This window comes from Microtus oregoni, unplaced genomic scaffold, assembly GCF_018167655.1.
Source record: "Microtus oregoni isolate MIOR12 unplaced genomic scaffold, Mior012 000015F_ref0000493, whole genome shotgun sequence".
Classification (NCBI taxonomy): Eukaryota; Metazoa; Chordata; class Mammalia; order Rodentia; family Cricetidae; genus Microtus; species Microtus oregoni.
The window spans coordinates 13583546-13602633 of NW_024543074.1; the positions used below are offsets into that span (position 1 = coordinate 13583546).

The window sequence follows — 19088 nt, forward strand, 5'->3', positions numbered from 1 at the left end:
TGCATGCTGAAACATGTGCTTGCACACACATATGTGTACACATACATAAATGTAATAAGATTTGGTCTAAGAGGTTTTTATATATATCGTTTGTTTTGTTTTCTGAGACACTCAGGGCTACACAAAGAAGCCCTGACTGTCTTTGTAGACCAGGCTGAATTTGAATCACAGAGATCTGAGTGCTGGGACTAAAATCACAACAGAAACCTTTTGACTGGAGCTTTTTTGTTATACTAAAAAGAATTTCTTGTTTTTATTGTGCTATACATTTTTCTCCTCCTCCCTTCCTCCCCTGTCCCCTAAAAAATTCTTTGAGCCCAACAGAAACCTTTGACTGGAGATTTTTGTAAAAATTCTAATAATCATTTAACTCTGATTTTTCTTGACGAGGTACCTAAAATTCAGAACCAGTAAATAAACAAGCTCAGTAATTCTTAGTTCATAAACATACCATTAACATTCATAACCCCTTATCTTTTCATAATGGTAAGACAGTATGAAAAGAGCATACTACATGTCTGTGTTATGAGTTCCCCAGAAACCACCAGGAATCTGAGTTCATATGCAAAAAGAAAGAGCCGTTAATTTCAAGCTTGAGCCTGGGCTCTCCATCCTCTCCAACACAGCGGCTGAATCAGGGAGAGCACTGAGCTCAGCTGTGGCAAGGTTTTTAAGGGGTAAAGGATGGGGAGGGGGAAGGGAATTCCGGATTCAGATGGGGGTTGAACTCCTGAGTGAAGTGACAAGTCTTATCAAACAGGGATTGGTTCTGGTGTTGCTATAAGGAAATTAGCAACCTGTGTACAAATTAGGTAAGCTATTCCTAATGTTCTGGAGCATCTAGTACTTGTCTCAATTCCCTCAATTCTGCTCTGTGGCTTTCCTGGTTATTGTATTGCTGAGGCCTGTTGTCAATATTGTTAGTTTTTAGCCTGTCATGGCTGCACTGATGTTAAGTTAGGCCTTTTCAACTACCAGAAAATAAACACAATAATTTTAGTAAATAGGAATGTGTCTGGTTATCACACAGGCTTTAATATGGTTGGACACTTAGTCTTTTGGGCTTCATATACTTTGTTCTTTTAGTGAGGTGCTAAGTATCTAATCTAAGATCTTAGACATGCTAGGATGGTGCTATACTTATACTTCTCGTAGCATGTTGCATAAGAGTATTTTCCTAAGGAGTTGCCACATACACATGTCTACTAACCCCAAAAAGTAAAACCATGAGATTAAAAGTAATGACTGCACCAAAGTCCAATTTGGTGAACCAATGAGTTTGTATTAGAGCTACTAACAGAGTTAGGTGAGGGATTACTAACGGCAGTATAGGGGAGGGATTACTAACAGGAGCAGAGATGATTCAAAAAAGCTGTTGCATCATCAAGAAATCTGTATCCCTGGAACACTCTGCACAGCTTGAGGCAGCTCCCACAGTCTAAGAAATCTCTACCTAGCAGTTTAGCTAGCTGTTCTCAGTCTCCTTCCTCACACTTATTTACTTTTTCTATAAGACAGAGGCCTTCAAGAATCTTGCAATTTTCCACTTTGTCAGACATGTGGCATTTTGTTGGTTGCCTGATCTCTTGAGCCTCCCCCTTTCCTCTTGGGAAAATATTTCAGTTGGGAGGAAAAATGATATACAACATAGCCTTTGGGTTTTGACACAGTTTTGCACTGTGTATCTCAGAATTGACGTGATCTCACTGTTTAATCTTAGACATCCTCGAACTCACTATCCTCCTACCTCTGGCTTCCAGGGGCTGTGGGTACAAGTGTAAGCCATTATTCCCAGGATTCTTCCTGACAGATTACTGTTAGGTCAATTCTCCTCCTATCCTAACTGCATGTAATAGTTATGCTGATCATGAGTTAGTAGATGATCTCATGTTCTTTATTTAGAATGTCACTATTTGGTGGGACTTTGCATTGATGGAAACTAGCATCTCTGTACTCCAGTACAGTATCCATCACTAGCATGGGCTATTGATCTCTTGAAATGTAGCTATTTAGACTAAGCCTTAGTCACTAAGGGTGCATTTTTTTTTTCCTGTGGTTTTTCGAGACAGGGTTTCTCTGTGGTTTTGGAGCCTGTCCTGGTAAGGGTGCATTTTTATCTTTGTTTTCATTTAAAAATTAACAGTTGGCTTAAGGTCACATTGAATAGATATTTTGAGAATAATTTTAGAGGAGAGGAAAATGAATGGTAGAGACATTTGTGTACCACGTGATACTCGTGGAGCTGCTGCAGAAGCACTACATAATAGTTACCACGTTTCTCTCCCTTATCCTTTAGTTAGGAGTTACAGAACTAAATTCTAGGCTTTAAATTTACCAATAAATTTAGAATTGTTTCTTGGTCTGTGAGTTATCCCTGTCCTGAATTGGGAAAGTCTGCACTGTCAAGTGTTCAAAACACTCATAAAACTTGAGAAAAGAACAAAGTGATGGTGATACAAGGTTATGATATGTGCACATCTCTGAATTTATAGATTGCTCCTCTTCTCCATCTACAAATGGACTGTTCACCCTAACTACCAATGGGGATCTGCCTCGACCTATATTCATCCCCAATGGAATGCCAAATACAGTTGTGCCATGTGGAACTGAGAAGAACGTCACAAATGGAATGGTGAATGGTCATATGCCACCTCTTTCTGATGATCCCGTTACAGGCTACATCATTGCAGTTCATCGAAAAATGGTTAGTTAAATGTTGGGCAAATTACTATTGGTCCTGCCAGCTGTCATTGGTGAAATGCAGCCATTTTGTCTTTTCCACATCTTTCTTAAATGTACTCTCATTATATCATATATGCTTATGTGTTAGAACCAGGATTCCATGTCACATATGTCTGCCGTTATATAAAATGACATTCCTTACCGAATGTTAAGAGGAACAGAATGATAGGCGGGTGTTGCACACCTGTAATCCCAGCACTGGAGAGGCTGAAATATTATTGTCATTGTATGTTTTTCTGGAGGACACAAGAATCTTCTTTGACAAAGTTTTTTGTAATTCCTCCCTTGCTAAACTAGCTCTTTCCATTGAAGGCTTTTTAATTTTTCCCAATAAAAAAAGAAAATAGGGGTGGGACTGGAGAGATGATTCATTGGTTAAGAGTACTGGCAGTTCATGACCTTTTTTTTTTTTTTTTTTTTTTTTTTTTTTTGGTTTTTCGAGACAGGGTTTCTCTGTGGTTTTGGAGCCTGTCCTGGAACTAGCTCTGTAGACCAGGCTGACTTCAGACTCACAGAGATCCACCTGCCTCTGCCTCCCAGGTGCTGGGATTAAAGGTGTGCACCACCACCGCCCGGCTTGATAGGTAATTTCTTAGAGCCACTAGTTATCCCCGCCACTGTTCATAATTCACTCTGGGTCTAGGGGTATTATTTGGTTGTAGAGTATTTGCCTAGAGTGAAAAAGAACCAGTCCAGGGTTTAATCTCTAGCACCGAGTGGGGTGGAGGAGAAAGAAGAAGAGAAATAATCAAATAATCACCCCAGGCTCTCAAATTCTCATTTATTATGTTTGTTGGCTAAAAAGTACTACCCTGCTCATATAAGAAGAAAATAAAAGTCATCGGTACCTAGCTGCAATCTTAGCACTTAAGTTGCTGAAACAGGATGACCTTGAGTTCCAGGTCTACATAGTAAGACTCTGTTTCCAAAAAACAAACCGACAGGAGCTGGAGAGAATTGCTCAGCAGTTAAAAGCACTGGTTGATCTTCCAGAGAACCAAGGTTCTATTCCCTGCTCCCACATGGCAATTCAAAACTGTCTATAACTCTATTCCAGGGAACTTAGTACCCTCATAGAGACCTATATGCAGACAAAACACCAATGAACATAAAATAAATTATATATTGTAAATGATGTTTGAAGGGAAATCAGAAAGGAAGAGAAAGTAAAAAGAAATGAGCTTTGTGAAGAAACAAATTAGTGTGTTTAACAAAATAAGCACATTGATTAATTCTATAACAAGAGAAAATGTAATTATAGGTAAGGTACTATGTTAATTTCCAAGGACTTCTGTAACAAATTATAATAAACTGTGACTTAACAGAAATTCCTTTATAGTCTAGAAACCAAAAGTCCGAACTTAAGATACCAACAGAGTTGTCCCTTCAAAGGAGGACTCTAGGGAACTCTCTCTCAGCTCCTTTCCCTTCTGGTCTGAGCATCCCTTAGCTTGTGCCTACATAACTGCATTTCCTGCCTGTTCATCTGAACTTTCCCTTCTGTCTCTCCCTTTCTCTTACAAAGATTCTTTCCACTTGGTTTCTTATGTCATGTGATTTCATATTAAAGACCTCCGTCTTGGGGCTGGAGAGATGATTTAATCAGCAGTTAAACTGTGTTTGCTGTTCTTCCAGAAGACCAGAGTTTGTTATTAGCACCCATGTCAGTGGCTCACAACCTCTTGTAAATCCAGCTGCAGGGTATTCAGTACCTGGCTTCTACTAGTAACTGAATATATGTGGCATACATATACACACAAGTAAAAATCATATGAACTCTTTCTTAAAAATGAGTGAAAGAATTTAGGGAGGCAGGAAGACTCTCAATTACATTAGCAAAAGCTCTTTGCCCTGTAAGATTGAATTTACCAGTTATAGAATTTAGACATAAACAGGTCTTGGTGGCAGGTGTGCCCTAGTCACCTCTATAAATACTTTAATCCATCACATTTTTTAAATTGTGTATTCAAAAACTTTTCAATAAAAATAAGCTTTAGAAATCATAGAGGAAGCATCTATATAGAAAACAATACTATTGGGAGTTTGGTTGTTTTTTTTTTAAACAAAAATATTAGCACTGGAGAAATTGCTCAGTGATTAAGTCTACCTGCCACTCTTGCAGAAGACCCAGGTTTAATTCCCAGCACCCACAGACGATTCATAACCATCCAGATCTAGGATATGCGACCCCATCTTCTGGTACTAGACACAGATATGGTACTCAGACATACCTGTAGGCAAAATAACATGATATAGTATTTTTGAATTTTTAAGAAGAAAGGGGCCGAAGTTAGATGATAGTGGTGCACACCTTTAATCCTGACACTTGGGAGGCAGGAGCACACAAAACTGGAGGCCTGCTTGATCTACAGAGCAATTTCCAGAACCAACTAGGGCTACACAGAGAAACCCTGTCTTGAAAAACAAAAACAAAAAGGTGGAGGCTGGGTGGAGAGGTGACTCAGTAGTTAAAAGAACTGACTGCTCTTCCAGAGAACCTGAGTTTGATTCATACCATCCCCATGGTAGGTCACAACTGCCTGCAATTCTAATCCCAAAGGATCTAATACCCTGTCTGACCTCTACAGTCACCAGGCCCACATGTGTTGCACACACATACATGCAGACAAAATACCCATACTAATTAATTAATGGATAAATGAAATGTTAAACAACTTAAAATCATAGGATCAGTCAGATGGTTCAGTGAATGAAGGTGCTTGCCATGCAAGCCAAGTGACCTAGTTCATCTCAGAACCACAGAAAGTAGAAAGGACGGACCTTTCCACTTTTGACAAGGCTATTAAGAGCTCATTTTGGGGCTGGAGAGATGGCTCAGTGGTTGAGCATTGCCTGCTCTTCCAAAGGTCCTGAGTTCAATTCCCGGCAACCACATGGTGGCTCACAACCATCTGTAATGAGGTCTGGTGCCCTCTTCTGGCCTGCAGACATACACACAGACAGAATATTGTATACATAATAAATAAATAAATTAATTAATTAATTTTAAAAAAAGAGCACATTTTGGGGGCTAGAGAGATGACTCAGGGGTTAAGAGTACTGCTGCTCTTCCAGAGATTCTGAGGTGAGGTGAGGTCTTGTTATCCCTGGAGAGTGGGTTGGAATAGGCCAAGCTTCCTGGGACTGCTAGAATACATCCTAGTGGGGCCCAGTCCTCTAAGTGACCAGTGGAGACTACATTCCCCACCAACAATGGTAGATATTTCCCTCTTGGAAGAACCTAGTCTCAACTCCCATTGATTGCTAGAATGTATGTTCATTTGACAGAAGAGGGCAGACAGCCCAGAGGCAAGGCTTGTACCTTCTCATCACTCTGTGAGGTTCAAGAAATAGAAGGAAAATCGCTTCTCGGCCTTTTGGCTAAGATCATGTGAAGAAATAGAAGGAAAGAGAAAAAGAGTACATTTTGTTCCTGCAGAGGACCCGAGTTTATTTCCTAGCATACAAGGTGGCTAACAGGCACCTATAACTTAAGCTTCAAGGTATCCCATGCCCTCTTGGGACTCCAAGAGGCACCCGTTCTCATGTGCAGAAACTCACATAGATAAATATACATTAAAAAAAAATTTTAAAGTCATGGAAGTGGGGAGCTGAAGAGATGATTAGTGGTTAAGAGTGTATATTGCTCTTCCAGGACCTGAGTTCAATTTCCAATACCCATGCCAGACAGTGTGCAACTGCTTATAGCTCCTACTCTAGGAGATCTGACACCTTTGGCCTCTGGTCACCTGCACATATGTGGTGTGTGCATGCGCGCACGCACACACACACACAAAAGTCAAATGTTAAGTAATAAAAGTAAAAGGACAGATCCAGCTCTACAGAGTTGTCCTAACCTCCATGCACACCCACGTATACCATGACACACCCCCACACAAGTATGTACACATACAATAGTAATTAAAAATAAAAAGATAGGGGCTGGAGAGATGGGTCAGAGGTTAAGAGCACTGACTGCTCTTCCAGAGGATCCAGATTCAATTCCCAGCACCCACACGGCAGTTCACAACTGTCTGTAACTCCAGTTGTATTGAATTTGACATCCTTACAGACATTTATGCAGGCAAAACACCAATGAACATAAAATAAAAATAAGTTTAAATCAGTCAATCAATAAATAAAAAGATGAAATAATAGATCAAGTTCTTGGATGAAAAGAGAATATTTAAAGATGTCTTTTCTCTGCAAACTTACTCAGATATTTGATCCACAATCCCAATAAAAATGCTAAATCTGTCAGGCATTGGTGGCACAAACCTTAATCCCAGCACTTGGTAGACAGAGACAGGCAGATCTCTGTGAGTTTGAGGCCAGCCTGACCTATAGAGCAAGTTCCAGGACAACCCCCAAAGCTACAGAGAAACCCTGTCTAAACCCTCTCCAAAAAGCTAAATATGTGTATGCATTCTTTTTCTAACTTTTTCCATTTTATTTTATGTATGGTATTTTGCCTATATGTATTCTTTGCACCGTGTGCATGGGGTGCCCAAAAAGGGCGTTGTCTCCCCAGCGTGTGTGCATTCTTGTGTGTATATGATTTTTTTTAAATATTTATTTATTTATTATGTATACAATATTCTGTCTGTGTGTATGTCTGCAGGCCAGAAGAGGGCACCAGACCTCATTACAGATGGTTGTGAGCCACCATGTGGTTGCTGGGAATTGAACTCAGGACCTTTGGAAGAGCAGACAATGCTCTTAACCTCTGAGCCATCTCTCCAGCCCCCATGTGTATATGATTTTATAAACCAATTCTGGCATTTGGAAAATAAAAAGCACAAAGAGAAGCTAAATAGATGGTAGTAACTAATTTGAAAATGAATATTAATGCATGTTAATTGGCAGCCTATCTTGTCAGCTCTCTTCTCTTGTTTGTACATATAGATGAGGACAGAATTGTATTTCCTGTCATCTCAGAAGAATCGCCCCAGTCTCTTTGGAATGCCACTGATTGTTCCTTGTACTGTGCATACCCGGAAAAAAGATCTCTATGATGCAGTTTGGATTCAAGTATCTCGATTGGCCAGCCCTCTCCCACCTCAAGAAGCTAGTAACCATGCACAGGATTGGTAGGTTTTGAGGATAAGCCAAGTCCTGTTAATAACTCCTATGAATATGTAATATAGAAGAACTATTTTATATATCAATGAACTATCCTGGTATCTAATGTGGTTTTTTTTTGGGGGGGGGGAGTCATTTTCTTTCTTCCTTCCTTTCTTTCTTTCTTTCTTTCTTTCTTTCTTTCTTTCTTTCTTATGTATACAATATTCTGTCTGTGTGTATGTCTGCAGGCCAGAAGAGGGCACCAGACCTCATTACAGGTGGTTGTGAGCCACCATGTGGTTGCCGGGAATTGAACTCAGGACCTTTGGAAGAACAGACAATGCTCTTAACCACTGAGCCATCTCTCCAGTCCCTCTAATGATTTTTTTTTTAACATTTGTTTGTTTGTTTTTTGAGACAGAGTTTCTCTGCGTAGTCCTGACTGTACTGGAACTCACTCTGTAGCCCAGGCTGGCCTCAAACTCACAGAGTCCCACCTGCCTCTGCCTCCCAAGTGCTGGGATTAAAACTGTGCACCATTGCCACCTTTATTTTTTTTTCATTCTTTACTCTTGCCTAAATCCCACCTAAAAATGCTTTAAGTGATGCCTTTGTCTTCTCTTGTTGCAAAAATCAAAAGTATGACTTTACCAGGAAATTTTTATCATCTCAGTCCTCTGAAATTAAGAATGGAAGTGTAAGTGTACATATCTAGATATGAACTCTGAAAAAGACTCATGCATAACAGTTCATTTGGATTGTGTGCATACTGTGCCTTCTCAAAAGGAAGTAATTTCAAAAACCTAGGTAGAGATAGCAAACATTTTTTTCTGTTTTCTTTGCATGCCTTCTACTGTTCTGTGATCATCTAAATGATCGTTGAGATTTTCTGTCTTCTATCGCAGTTGACTTGCAGCTCATTTTCTTGCTATTGTGGCAATGAAAAGTAACTTCTGTGATAACAGAGTAAAAAAAGTTACGTTCCTTATGTTAGAGGGTCTTTTGATGATTAAGATAAGAGGTTAGACTAAGTCTTAAACCTGTAAATAATTTATAAGCAAATTAGCTAATGGATGTGTGGTTTTAATAGAAGTGATATTTGGGTAGTATTAAATTTAAATTAAAGGACTGCTGAGTAAGAACTTTCCCCTGGATTTGCTGCTGAACTCTGGGTATGGATTTTGAGAAAAAAGGATAGGTTTCCAATATGAGCGGTGGTTTGTAAATGATCATATTCTTTTGTGAAATGAGAAACTCAAGAAGGAACAGGTTTTGGTAAGAATTACAGGAATCAAGTTAAATTCAAGACACCTGTTGTGTTTGTGGGACGTGGATTTGAATGTCCTTTGCTCGAGATGCAGGTGTCACCAACAAATAGGTATTTAAAGTCCTAAGGTGAGGGGCTATTACTTAAGAGAGTAAATGTTAGATAGAAAAATGTCCAAGACATAATTCCTAATGCATTTCAACATCAGAGGTTCAGAAAGGAAGGAAAAGAAACAGCAAGTAATGTCTGACCAATTAAGACTGAATGATCACACGCCTTTAATGCCAGCACTTGGGAAGCAGAGGCAAAAGGATCTCTGTGAATTTCCTGGTCTACAGAATGAGTTTCAGGAAAACCAAGACTACACAGAGAAATCCTGTCACAAACAAACAAAGGAATGACTGGTTAATCAAAAGAAAATGACCAGGGGGTTTGGAAGGAAGGGTAGGGGAAACTGGTTGGAATGTAAAATGAAATTTAAAAAAAAATAAATATAATTTTTAAAAAAGCAAAAGGAAAGGATTGTTTAAAATCAGAGAGACTGAATAAGAAGAGGAGTGAACACTGCCCAATGTATTAATCCCACTGAACGAGAGTAAGAACCACTGACCCAAATTTTTTTCTTTTTTTAAGATTTATTTATTTATACAGTATTCTGCCTACAGGCCAGAAGAGGGCACCAGATCTCATAGGTGGTTGTGAGCCACCATGTAGTTTCTGGGAATTGAACTCAGGACTTCTGGAAGAGCAGTTAGCACCCTTAACCGTCGAGCCATCTCTCCAGCCCGACCCAATTTTTTTTTTTTTTTAATTTTTCGAGACAGGGTTTCTCCATAGCTTTTTGGTTCCTGTCCTGGAACTAGCTCTTGTAGACCAGGCTGGCCTCGAACTCACAGAGATCCGCCTGCCTCTGCCTCCCGAGTGCTGGGATTAAAGGCCACCACTGCCCGGCCCGACCCAAATTTTTTTAGTTAAATTATGCAAGCTTTATTTTCTGTCTTGCAGGGCTGTCTCCCTAAAGTGTGGCTAGAGAAAATAGCCTCTAACACAGGAGAAGGTGGAGTTTATTTTAACCCCAAAAATGCAAGGCTAGGGAGTTTTCAAGGGTTGGGGGCTTTCCAAAGGAATTTTGGTTATGTAGATATTTGGATGAACATTTCAAAATTATTTTGCAGAACGTCTTATCAGGGCAGAGGTCTAGGGTATAAGGTGTAGAACATGTCAAATTCCAGAAAATGGATCTAGGTTTAATCTCTAAGTGCTGGAAAACTGTGTGTTCAGCTGTAACAAGGAAGGATGGGGTTGTGTTTAGCTCCATTCCGTTAGGTGCTGATTGATTATTATCTGTCCCTTTCTTTGAATGCTCTGGTTGCTGTTCACTTGCTATGAACATGCCAGTGGACAATAAAGCCCACCAGTAATCATTTGGGTTATACAGATAGATGGAGAGCTCCTATGCCAGACAAATACTTACTTTTTTCTTTGTAGTGTGGCTTTGCATGGCTTAATTACCTTTAGCAGCCATGTTGGGCGGTGGTGGCACACACCTTTAATTCAGTTGAGACAGGCAGATCTTTGTGAGTTCAAAGCCAGCCTGGCCTAGAGAGCGAGTTCCAGGACTAAGAAACCAGAATTTTACCAGCCATGTGGCAAATATGCTTTTAAGTATATGCCCCTTGCTTTGCCCCTGTCCCCCTCTAGCTTTATATGATTATAATTAACAAGAATCTGGTGGAATTGTTTTGTTGGAGTTTTTTTAGGGGGTCTTGTATTTCTTAAATACCTCTACTTCAGAGCTGTACCTATAGCCCATGAGTTGTGTATATATACAGCTTGATATCTTGATGGATATGAGTTGTTACCTTGTTTCTTATTTAGGCAAAGATTAATAGATTTTGTTAAACTTTGGAGAACTCAAAAAGCACAATTGGGGGCTGGAGAGATGGTTCATAGTTTAAGAGTACTGGCTGCTCTTCCTGAGATCCTGAGTTCATTTTCCAGCAACTCCATGGTGACTCACAATCATCTATACTGAGATCTAGTGCCCTCTTCTGGAGTGCAGGCATACATACAGGCAGAACATTGTATACATAATAAATAATCTTCTTTAAAAAACATGCACAATTCTCAGCTTTATAAAGTTAATTTTAAAGGTAATGTATAGTTCTAAGAAGTCAAGATACGAAAAAGGGTATTATACCTGGAAATCTAAGCTGGCGTAGTTCTAAGAAGTTAAAGTATGAAAAGGGGTACTATTACACCTGGAAATCTAAGCAGGCAGTAAGTCCCAGGACAGCTGGACTACACGGAGAAAATCTTGTTTCGAAACAAAAAAAAAAAAAACAATGTTGATTATAAATGGGTGGGTTGAGATTGTAACTCAGCTGGGAGAGGGCTTGCCTAGCCTATGAAAGACCCAGGATTGATGCCACAGTATTACCTAAACCAGGTGTGGAGGTACACACCTGTAATCTCAGCACTGGTGAGGTATGTGCAGGAGGACCACAAGTTCACGGTCATCCTCAGCCTCATTGTGAGTGTGAGACCAGCCTAGGCTACATGTGACTCTGTTTCAAAAAAAGGATAAAAAAAAGTGAAGTAAAAAGAAGACCTGTGGCAATCTAGTTTATACTCCATCTTGTGACCAGATTCACGTGGTCCAGCCTGGCTGGTTCAAGGCTGTAACATGGGCACACTGCTGTGGAAAGTGAACCTTAAGAGTTCTCAAACCAGACGTGCTTCTTAGACTTTGTGTGTTTTCTTCTTCCAGTGATGACAGCATGGGCTATCAATATCCATTCACCCTCCGAGTTGTTCAGAAAGATGGAAATTCCTGTGCCTGGTGCCCATGGTATAGGTAAAATTGTCTTCTATAAAACCAGTCTCAGTAGGCTCAGTTTCAAACATAGTACTTTTTTTTATAAGATTTCTCTATTTAGAATGTAATTGTGAACAAAGAGAAGATTGAGATAAATTTGTGAATTGTCCATCTCTTCTTTGTAAACTCCAGACTATAAATTTGCTTTCCAAATGTGTGATTTTACAGATTTCACTCTATCCCAAATTGATAACCAAGGATAAACATTTTTATTCTAAATTTTCTTTTTTTTTTAATCCTTGTTTTAGTTTTTATTTCATGTATATTGGTGTGAGGGTGCCAGATCCCCTGGAACTGGAGTCATAGAGAGTTGTGAGCTGCCATGTAGGTTCTTGGGATTGTACCTGGGTCTTCTGGGAAAGCAGCCAGTGCTCTCATCTGTTGAGCCATCTCTCCAGCCCCTCTTTGGTCCTTTTTCCTTTTTAAATGGAGTCTTACTGTGTTGCTCAGGCTGCTCTCAAACTCCAGGACTCACGTGACCCTCTTCAGCCCCCCTGAGTACTGTGACTACTGTCATGCACACATGGCTATTATTAGTCCAAACGTTCTTTCTGAGATAGGAGAACAAATCAGGTACTAACCTTGCTGGTAGTCTGGTAATCTTTCCTGAAGTTTTACAAGAGTTTGATAAGTCATTGCTATTACAGCAGGGATAGTATCTGATGGTACTGCAGTCAGCTTTTAGGAAACTGTGAGAGACATGATGGCAAATGAAGTCTAATAGGTATTAGAGTCATGACTGTGTCTTTCCCTTGCACCTGCCTCCATAAATTTGTATACATATTTACTTAAGGTGCTATTTTACAAAGAGATAAACTTACAGCATTGTAGAAATGAATTTATAATTTCTTTCATCAGTTTACATCAAATAGCAGCTGGTTTCTGTATCATTTTATTTGCCAAGAAATTTGTATCTTTCGTATATTAGCAACTGTTAAGTCATTTTTAAGAACAAAAAGTTGAAGTTATAAACATGATTCCTGATATTATTAACTTTTATTACTGCATTTATCAGGTTCTGAAGTTAGAATTTGACAAATTATGAGGCCAGGAGAAATATTAAAGAGTATTTCTAATTGAGAAAATGTTGATTCCTTACTGTTTTTCTCTATGAATGCTTTCCCCTTTTAGATTTTGCAGAGGCTGTAAAATTGATTGTGGAGAAGATAGAGCTTTCATTGGAAATGCCTGTATTGCTGTGGATTGGGACCCTACAGCCCTTCATCTCCGCTATCAAACATCACAGGAAAGAGTGAGTGCTGGGGTTGGGGGGGTGGGCATAAAGTTGTGGTTTTTATATGGGAAATGTTTCCCAGTTTAACTGTATCATAACAGTTAAATCTGAAAAACCTGTGGTATTTGATGTATTGGCATGTGTGCTTGACTCCTCCCCACAATTTCTAGAATCGGTTGTATTGGGTTATTAATTTCAGAAACATTAGTCTTGGAACAAAATAGTATATTTAGAAGGTTATAGAATATTCAAGAGAAATGGTTCAACAGTTAAGAATCTGTGTTTTGCCATGTGGCTGTGGCTTTTACCAGTCTGCTGGCATATTGTTTTTTGGGCGACTCCTGGCAACTCTTAACTCCACCCTCCTCCCTCTATCTCCTTTTGACTTTTTTGCCTGGCTCTATCATGCCTTGCCATAGGCAAGAGCAGCTTTTTTTTTTAATCAGCCAATGAAAGCAACACATTCACAGCATACAGAAAGACTATGCCACAGCAGATAATTTCATACATATATACAATGTATTTTTATCATATCTACCCTCAACTATTTTTATCATATCCACCCTCAACTCAAGCTCCTCAAGACCTACAAGAAATCTTTCTCTCAATTTTGTGTTCCCTTTTTTTGAATTTTGTTATGTGTATGGATGTTTTGTTATGTGTATGGATGTTTTGCCTACATGTATGTGTGTGCATCACTTGTGTTCCTAGTACTCATGGCGTCCAAAAGAAGTTCCTTAGAATGGAGTTACAGACAGTTGTAAACTGCTATGTGTGGGTCCTGGGAATTGAACCCATGTCCTCTGGAAAGAGCAGTCAGTGCTAAACTATTGAGCCATTTTTCCAGCCCTTCTTTTGTTTATTTGTTTGGTTTGGTTTGGTTTGGGTTTGGGTTTTTCAAGACAGGGTTTCTCTGTGTGACAGCCCTAGCTGTCCTGGAACTTGCTTTGTAGACCAGGCTGGCCTCAAATTCACTGAAATCTCGCCTGCCTCTGCCTCCCAAGTACTGGGGTTAAAAGTGTACATCACTATACCTGTTTCAGTCCCACTTTTTAAATTTTTATTGTGTGTGCATGCTCATGCATCCTCTAGTGTACATGCTTGTGTGCATTCCATGACACACATATGAATATCAGAGGACAAACCTCAGGAATTGTTCTCTCCTTCTACCATCTGAATCTTGGGAATTGAACTCAAATCATCAGATTTTGCACAATGCTTTTACCTACTGAGCCATTCTCACTAACCCAAGACACCAAGTTTTATTGGTGGAGTTTTGGGTATTTTTGTTGTTAACATCAAGTGATTTTTGTTTGTTTGATTGGTTGACTTTGGGGGGCGGGGCATGGTTTCTCTGTATAGCTCTGGATGTTCTGAAATCTGCTCTAAAGACTAGACCAGCCTCGGACTCAGAAATCTGCCTACTTCTGACTCACAGGAATTAAATATCTGCACCACCACAATTGACAAACAGCTATAGGTTTGAAACTTACATCCCAGAGGATCATCTAGGCCTTTTAATACCTAAAATAGGGGCTGAGGATGTAACTCGGTTTGTAGAATGCTTGTGTAGTATGTTTAAAGTACTAGATTTGATCCCGAACACTATGTAAACCAGACATGGTGGCAAGTGCCTATAATCCCGGCACTGTGGAGGCTAAGGCAGAAAAACAACAACAACAAAAAAAAAAAAAACAAAACACACAATCAGGGGCTGGAGAAATGGCTCAGTGGTTAACAGCACTGACTGCTGTTCCAGAGGACCCGGGTTCAATTCCCAGCACCCACATGGCAGCTCACAACTGTCTGAAGATCCAGTTGCAGGGATCTGACACCTTCACACCAATGCACATAAAATAAAGTTAAATAAACCATAAAAAATATTAAAAAAAAAACAAAAAAAACCCACAATCATGATCTTACATAGTACGATCCTGTCTCAAAAAAAGGAAAGGGTGCTGTGCTGAGGCAGGTGAGTCTCTCTGAGTTCAAGGCCATCCTGGTCTACAGAGCTACACAAAGAAACCACGTCTTGAAAAACTAAAAGAATGCCAGGGAGAAAAGAAAATCTGTCAGTGTCTTGTCTGTTTTCTTTTTTTTTTTTTTTTTTGACAGGCTGTCTTTTTTTTTTAGTGTTTATTTATTTATTATATATACATTATTCTGTCTGCTTGTATGCCTGCAGGCCAGAAGAGGGCACCAGACCTCATTACAGAGGGTTATGAGCCACCATGTGGTTGCTGGGAGTTGAACTCAGGACCTTTGGGAGAACAGGCAATGCTCTTAACCACTGAGCCATCTCTCCAGCCCCTGACAGGCTGTCTTTACGAAATCCCAGCTGTCTTGGAACTCATTATGTAGATAAGGCTGGCCTTGAACTCACAGATTTATCTGCCTCTGCCAAGTGTTGGGATTGAAGGCCTGTGTCAATATCTAATGGTTTCCTTTTGTTGAGGATGCAGGGCCCTGAGATGGCTCAGCAGATAAGGACCCTTAGCAGCCAAGTCTGGCTGCCACACATATTGTGGCACATGCACACACTACCAAAACATAAACAAATAAAGCAAGGAAATTTGTTTTCAATGGATATGGAATACCAAGTATATGATTCCTCAATAGCTGTCTACCTTGGTTTTATCTTGTCTGTTTGCTTTGAGACAGGGTCTCTCCTATATTGATCTGAAATTCACCAATTAGACTAGGCTGATTGGCTGTGGAGCTCCAAGGATCTGTCCTTCTGCCTTCCTGGCACCTGAACTTACAGGCACATGTCACCACACTCAGGTTTTGGTGTTTGTTTTTTAGGAATTGAACTCAAGTTCTCATGTGAACACATGACCATCACTTTACTAACTGAACCATCTCCCCAGCCTGATATAGTTTTTGTTTTGGTTTGTTTTGTTGAGACCTGATCTCACTATGTAGCCAATTTGGTCTTAATGTAGTGATCCTCCTACCTCAGTCTCCTGAGTGCTAGGGTTATAGGTATGTATATCCAGCCAACATGTTTCCTCAGCATTTTCACGTTTCCAGCTTAAAAGATTCTGAGATAGCTGGTCAGTGGCACATGTCCACAGTACCAACATTCAGGAAGTTAAAACAGGAGCCTCAGGAGTGTGAGATCACCTGACTGAGTGGTCAGTGCCCACCTGAACTACATAGCAAGGCCCTGTCACAAAGAAACAGGTACACTGAGAGAGACTGTTAATGCGTTATTATTACCGATTTTGTTTTCAGAGTCAGTGACCCAAACAAAGCTCCCTTTTAGCTAGATTGTGCAGTGAACACCTTTAATCCCAGCTCACTCAGGAGACAGGCAGATCTCTTAGTTCAAGGCTATACAGGGAAACCCTTTCTCGTTAAACAAAACAAAAAAACAACTTCAGCCAAGCGGTGATGGCACACTCCTTTAATCCCAGCACTCAGGAGGCAGAGGTAGGTGAATCTCTGTGAGTTTAGGCCAGCCTGGTCTACAAGAGCTAGTTCCAGGACAGGCTCCAAAGCTACAGAGAAACCCTGTCTTGAAAAACCAACCCCCCCCCCGCCAAAAAAAAAACTTCATTGCCTAATGAACTCCAGTTCTCCAATTTTGATAGTTTATTGGCTCATTTGATGGCCTATGCCTCAGCTACCTTCTCTGTAGGGAAAAGGTCTCACTTGAAAACCTGCAGTAAATGAAATGGGCTAAAATGTGCCAACTCATAATCCAAGCAGTCCAGTGTTCCCAAGAGTTTCAAGAAACGCGGAAATTGCCTCAAGTGACAATAAGCTGTTCACCTGTGGAGGAGGGGTAGTTAATGAGGTAGTGAACACTGGGATCTTTGGCAAGAAGAAGCAAGAATTGTTGCAATTTTAGTCCAGGCTCTATCTGGGAAAAAAATACCATTATTCATATGTGAAGTCTCAGATAGCCTTCATATCATTGATGACATGCCTTTCCTACCTTCTCATACACAGTAAAGACAAACAAATCTCAACTCTGCTGTATTGATTGCTTGTTGGGTTATAAACATGAGAATGAGATTAGGGGAGAAAATCTTTCATATTGCTCTCTTGGCCCTTCCCTCTCTCCTTCTTCTCTGTCCTACACACCTTCCCACTCCCTTTATGTTCTCTCTTTTGTTTGTGCTTGGTCTTTTTCTTTATGATGTTAGAGGTTGAAGCTGGAGCCTCAAAACACCCTAGGCAAACACTACTTGCTGGTTTACACTCCCAGCCTTTGCTCTCTATTCTCATACTTAACTCTTTCTTGTCCCAAAGCTTATCATACTGTTTACCTGGATCCCAAAGTTGTTGGGGTTTTTTTAATGCCCCCCCCCCACACACACACACAGGGTTTCTCTATTTAACAACCCTGGTTGTCCTGGAACTCACTTTGTAGACCAGGGTAGCTTTTTTTTTTTTTTTCCGAGACAGGGTTTCTCTGTATCTTTGAAGCCTGTCCTGGAACTGGATCTTTTTTTTTTTTTTTTTTAAGATTTATTTATTTGTTACGTATACAATATTCTGTCTGCTTGTATGCCTACAGTCAAGGAGAGGGCACCAGATCTCATCATTACAGATGGTTGTGAGCCACCATGTGGTTGCTGGGAATTGAACTCAGGACCTCTGGAAGAGCAGCCAGTACTCTTAACCTCTGAGCCATCTCTCCAGCCCTGGATCCCAAAGTTTTGGCCAGAAATTAGAGATTGTATCAATAAATGTATGCTCTGTTAAAGCTTGCTCTTCATTTTGTTGCCATCACAGATAGTACTTCCATCTAACTGAGGCAACTCAGGTAGAGCTGCCTAGCCTGCGTGAGGCATTTTTTTTTTCTTTTGGTTTTTCAAGACAGGGTTTCTTTGTAGCTTTGGAGCCTGTCCTGGAACTAGATCTTGTAGACCAGGTTGGCCTCGAACTCACAGAAATCCTCCTGCCTCTGCCTCCCGAGTGCTGGGATTAAAGGCGTGTGCCACCACGGCCCAGCTTGCATGAGGGGTTTAATCCATTTTCCTCTCTTACACTGTCCTCCAAAACACAGTCTTGAAATATAATGACAGCTAGTGCTCTGGTAAGTCTGTTATGTATGTTGATATATAAACGAGTTGAATATTAGGGTTTAATGCCTAGTATATTGTACTCTTTGGGGTGGAGGTGAGACAAGGTTCTCCATGTGGCCCTGGCTGTCCTGGGACCTCAACTCTGTAGACCAGACTGGCCAGGCAAGAACTTACAAAGATCTGCCTCCCTTTGACATTCAAGTGCTGAGATTAAAGGTGTGTGCCACCAACCCCCAGCTGTATTGTTTTCTTAGGATGAGCTTTTCTGGGAACTTTTTTCTTTCATCCAGATATTTTCATATTATTTCTCCTAACTCTGTCCCACGTGCAGCATTCTAATGCTGTCTTTCTGCCTAAAGAACTGACTTACTACTCTTTTCTTGAAAGCTAATTCACATTTAAGCTGTCTTAAGGATTTCAAAATTATGAAATAGAAAAGCAATTTAACTCTTGTTTTTTTTGTTTTGTTTTGTCATTTCGAAGAATTCAGAAAAAAAAATTTCAAAAGACACTATGGTCAGGGACTGGCCATGTATTCAGTTGACAGAGTGCTTACCTAGCACACATAGAACCCTGGGTTCCTCCACAGCACAGTGTAAAATCACATGTTATAACTGGGCAGTGGTGGCACACGCTTTTAATCTCAGCATCTGGGAGGCAGAGGCAGGTGGAACTCTGTTAGTTTGAGGCCAGCCTGGTCTACAGAGCGAGTTCCAGGACAACCAGGACTGTAACACAGAGAAACCCTGTCTCAAAAAAAAAAAAAAAAAGTCATGTGTGGTGGCACACACTTGTTTTCTCCAGTATGCCCCCACACCTATTCACCTCAGAAAAAGAAGCTACTGCAGACAAAGTAACAGTTAC

General features: G+C 40.3%; 1 protein-coding gene across 4 annotated transcripts in view; it reads left to right on the forward strand.

Annotated features, from left to right (window-relative positions):
• The window catches only part of Usp32 (ubiquitin specific peptidase 32), a 134074-nt gene that overhangs the window by 101862 nt on the left and 13124 nt on the right, over positions 1 to 19088 (forward strand). For 3 of the 4 annotated variants that reach the window (XM_041664340.1, XM_041664342.1, XM_041664343.1), the window contains 4 exons: positions 2493 to 2704; positions 7648 to 7832; positions 11844 to 11930; positions 13083 to 13203. In XM_041664340.1, coding sequence (XP_041520274.1) covers positions 2493 to 2704; positions 7648 to 7832; positions 11844 to 11930; positions 13083 to 13203 — 605 coding nt within the window. The remainder of the gene's footprint in view (positions 1 to 2492; positions 2705 to 7647; positions 7833 to 11843; positions 11931 to 13082; positions 13204 to 19088) is intronic. The other variant, XM_041664341.1, reaches the window with a different exon arrangement.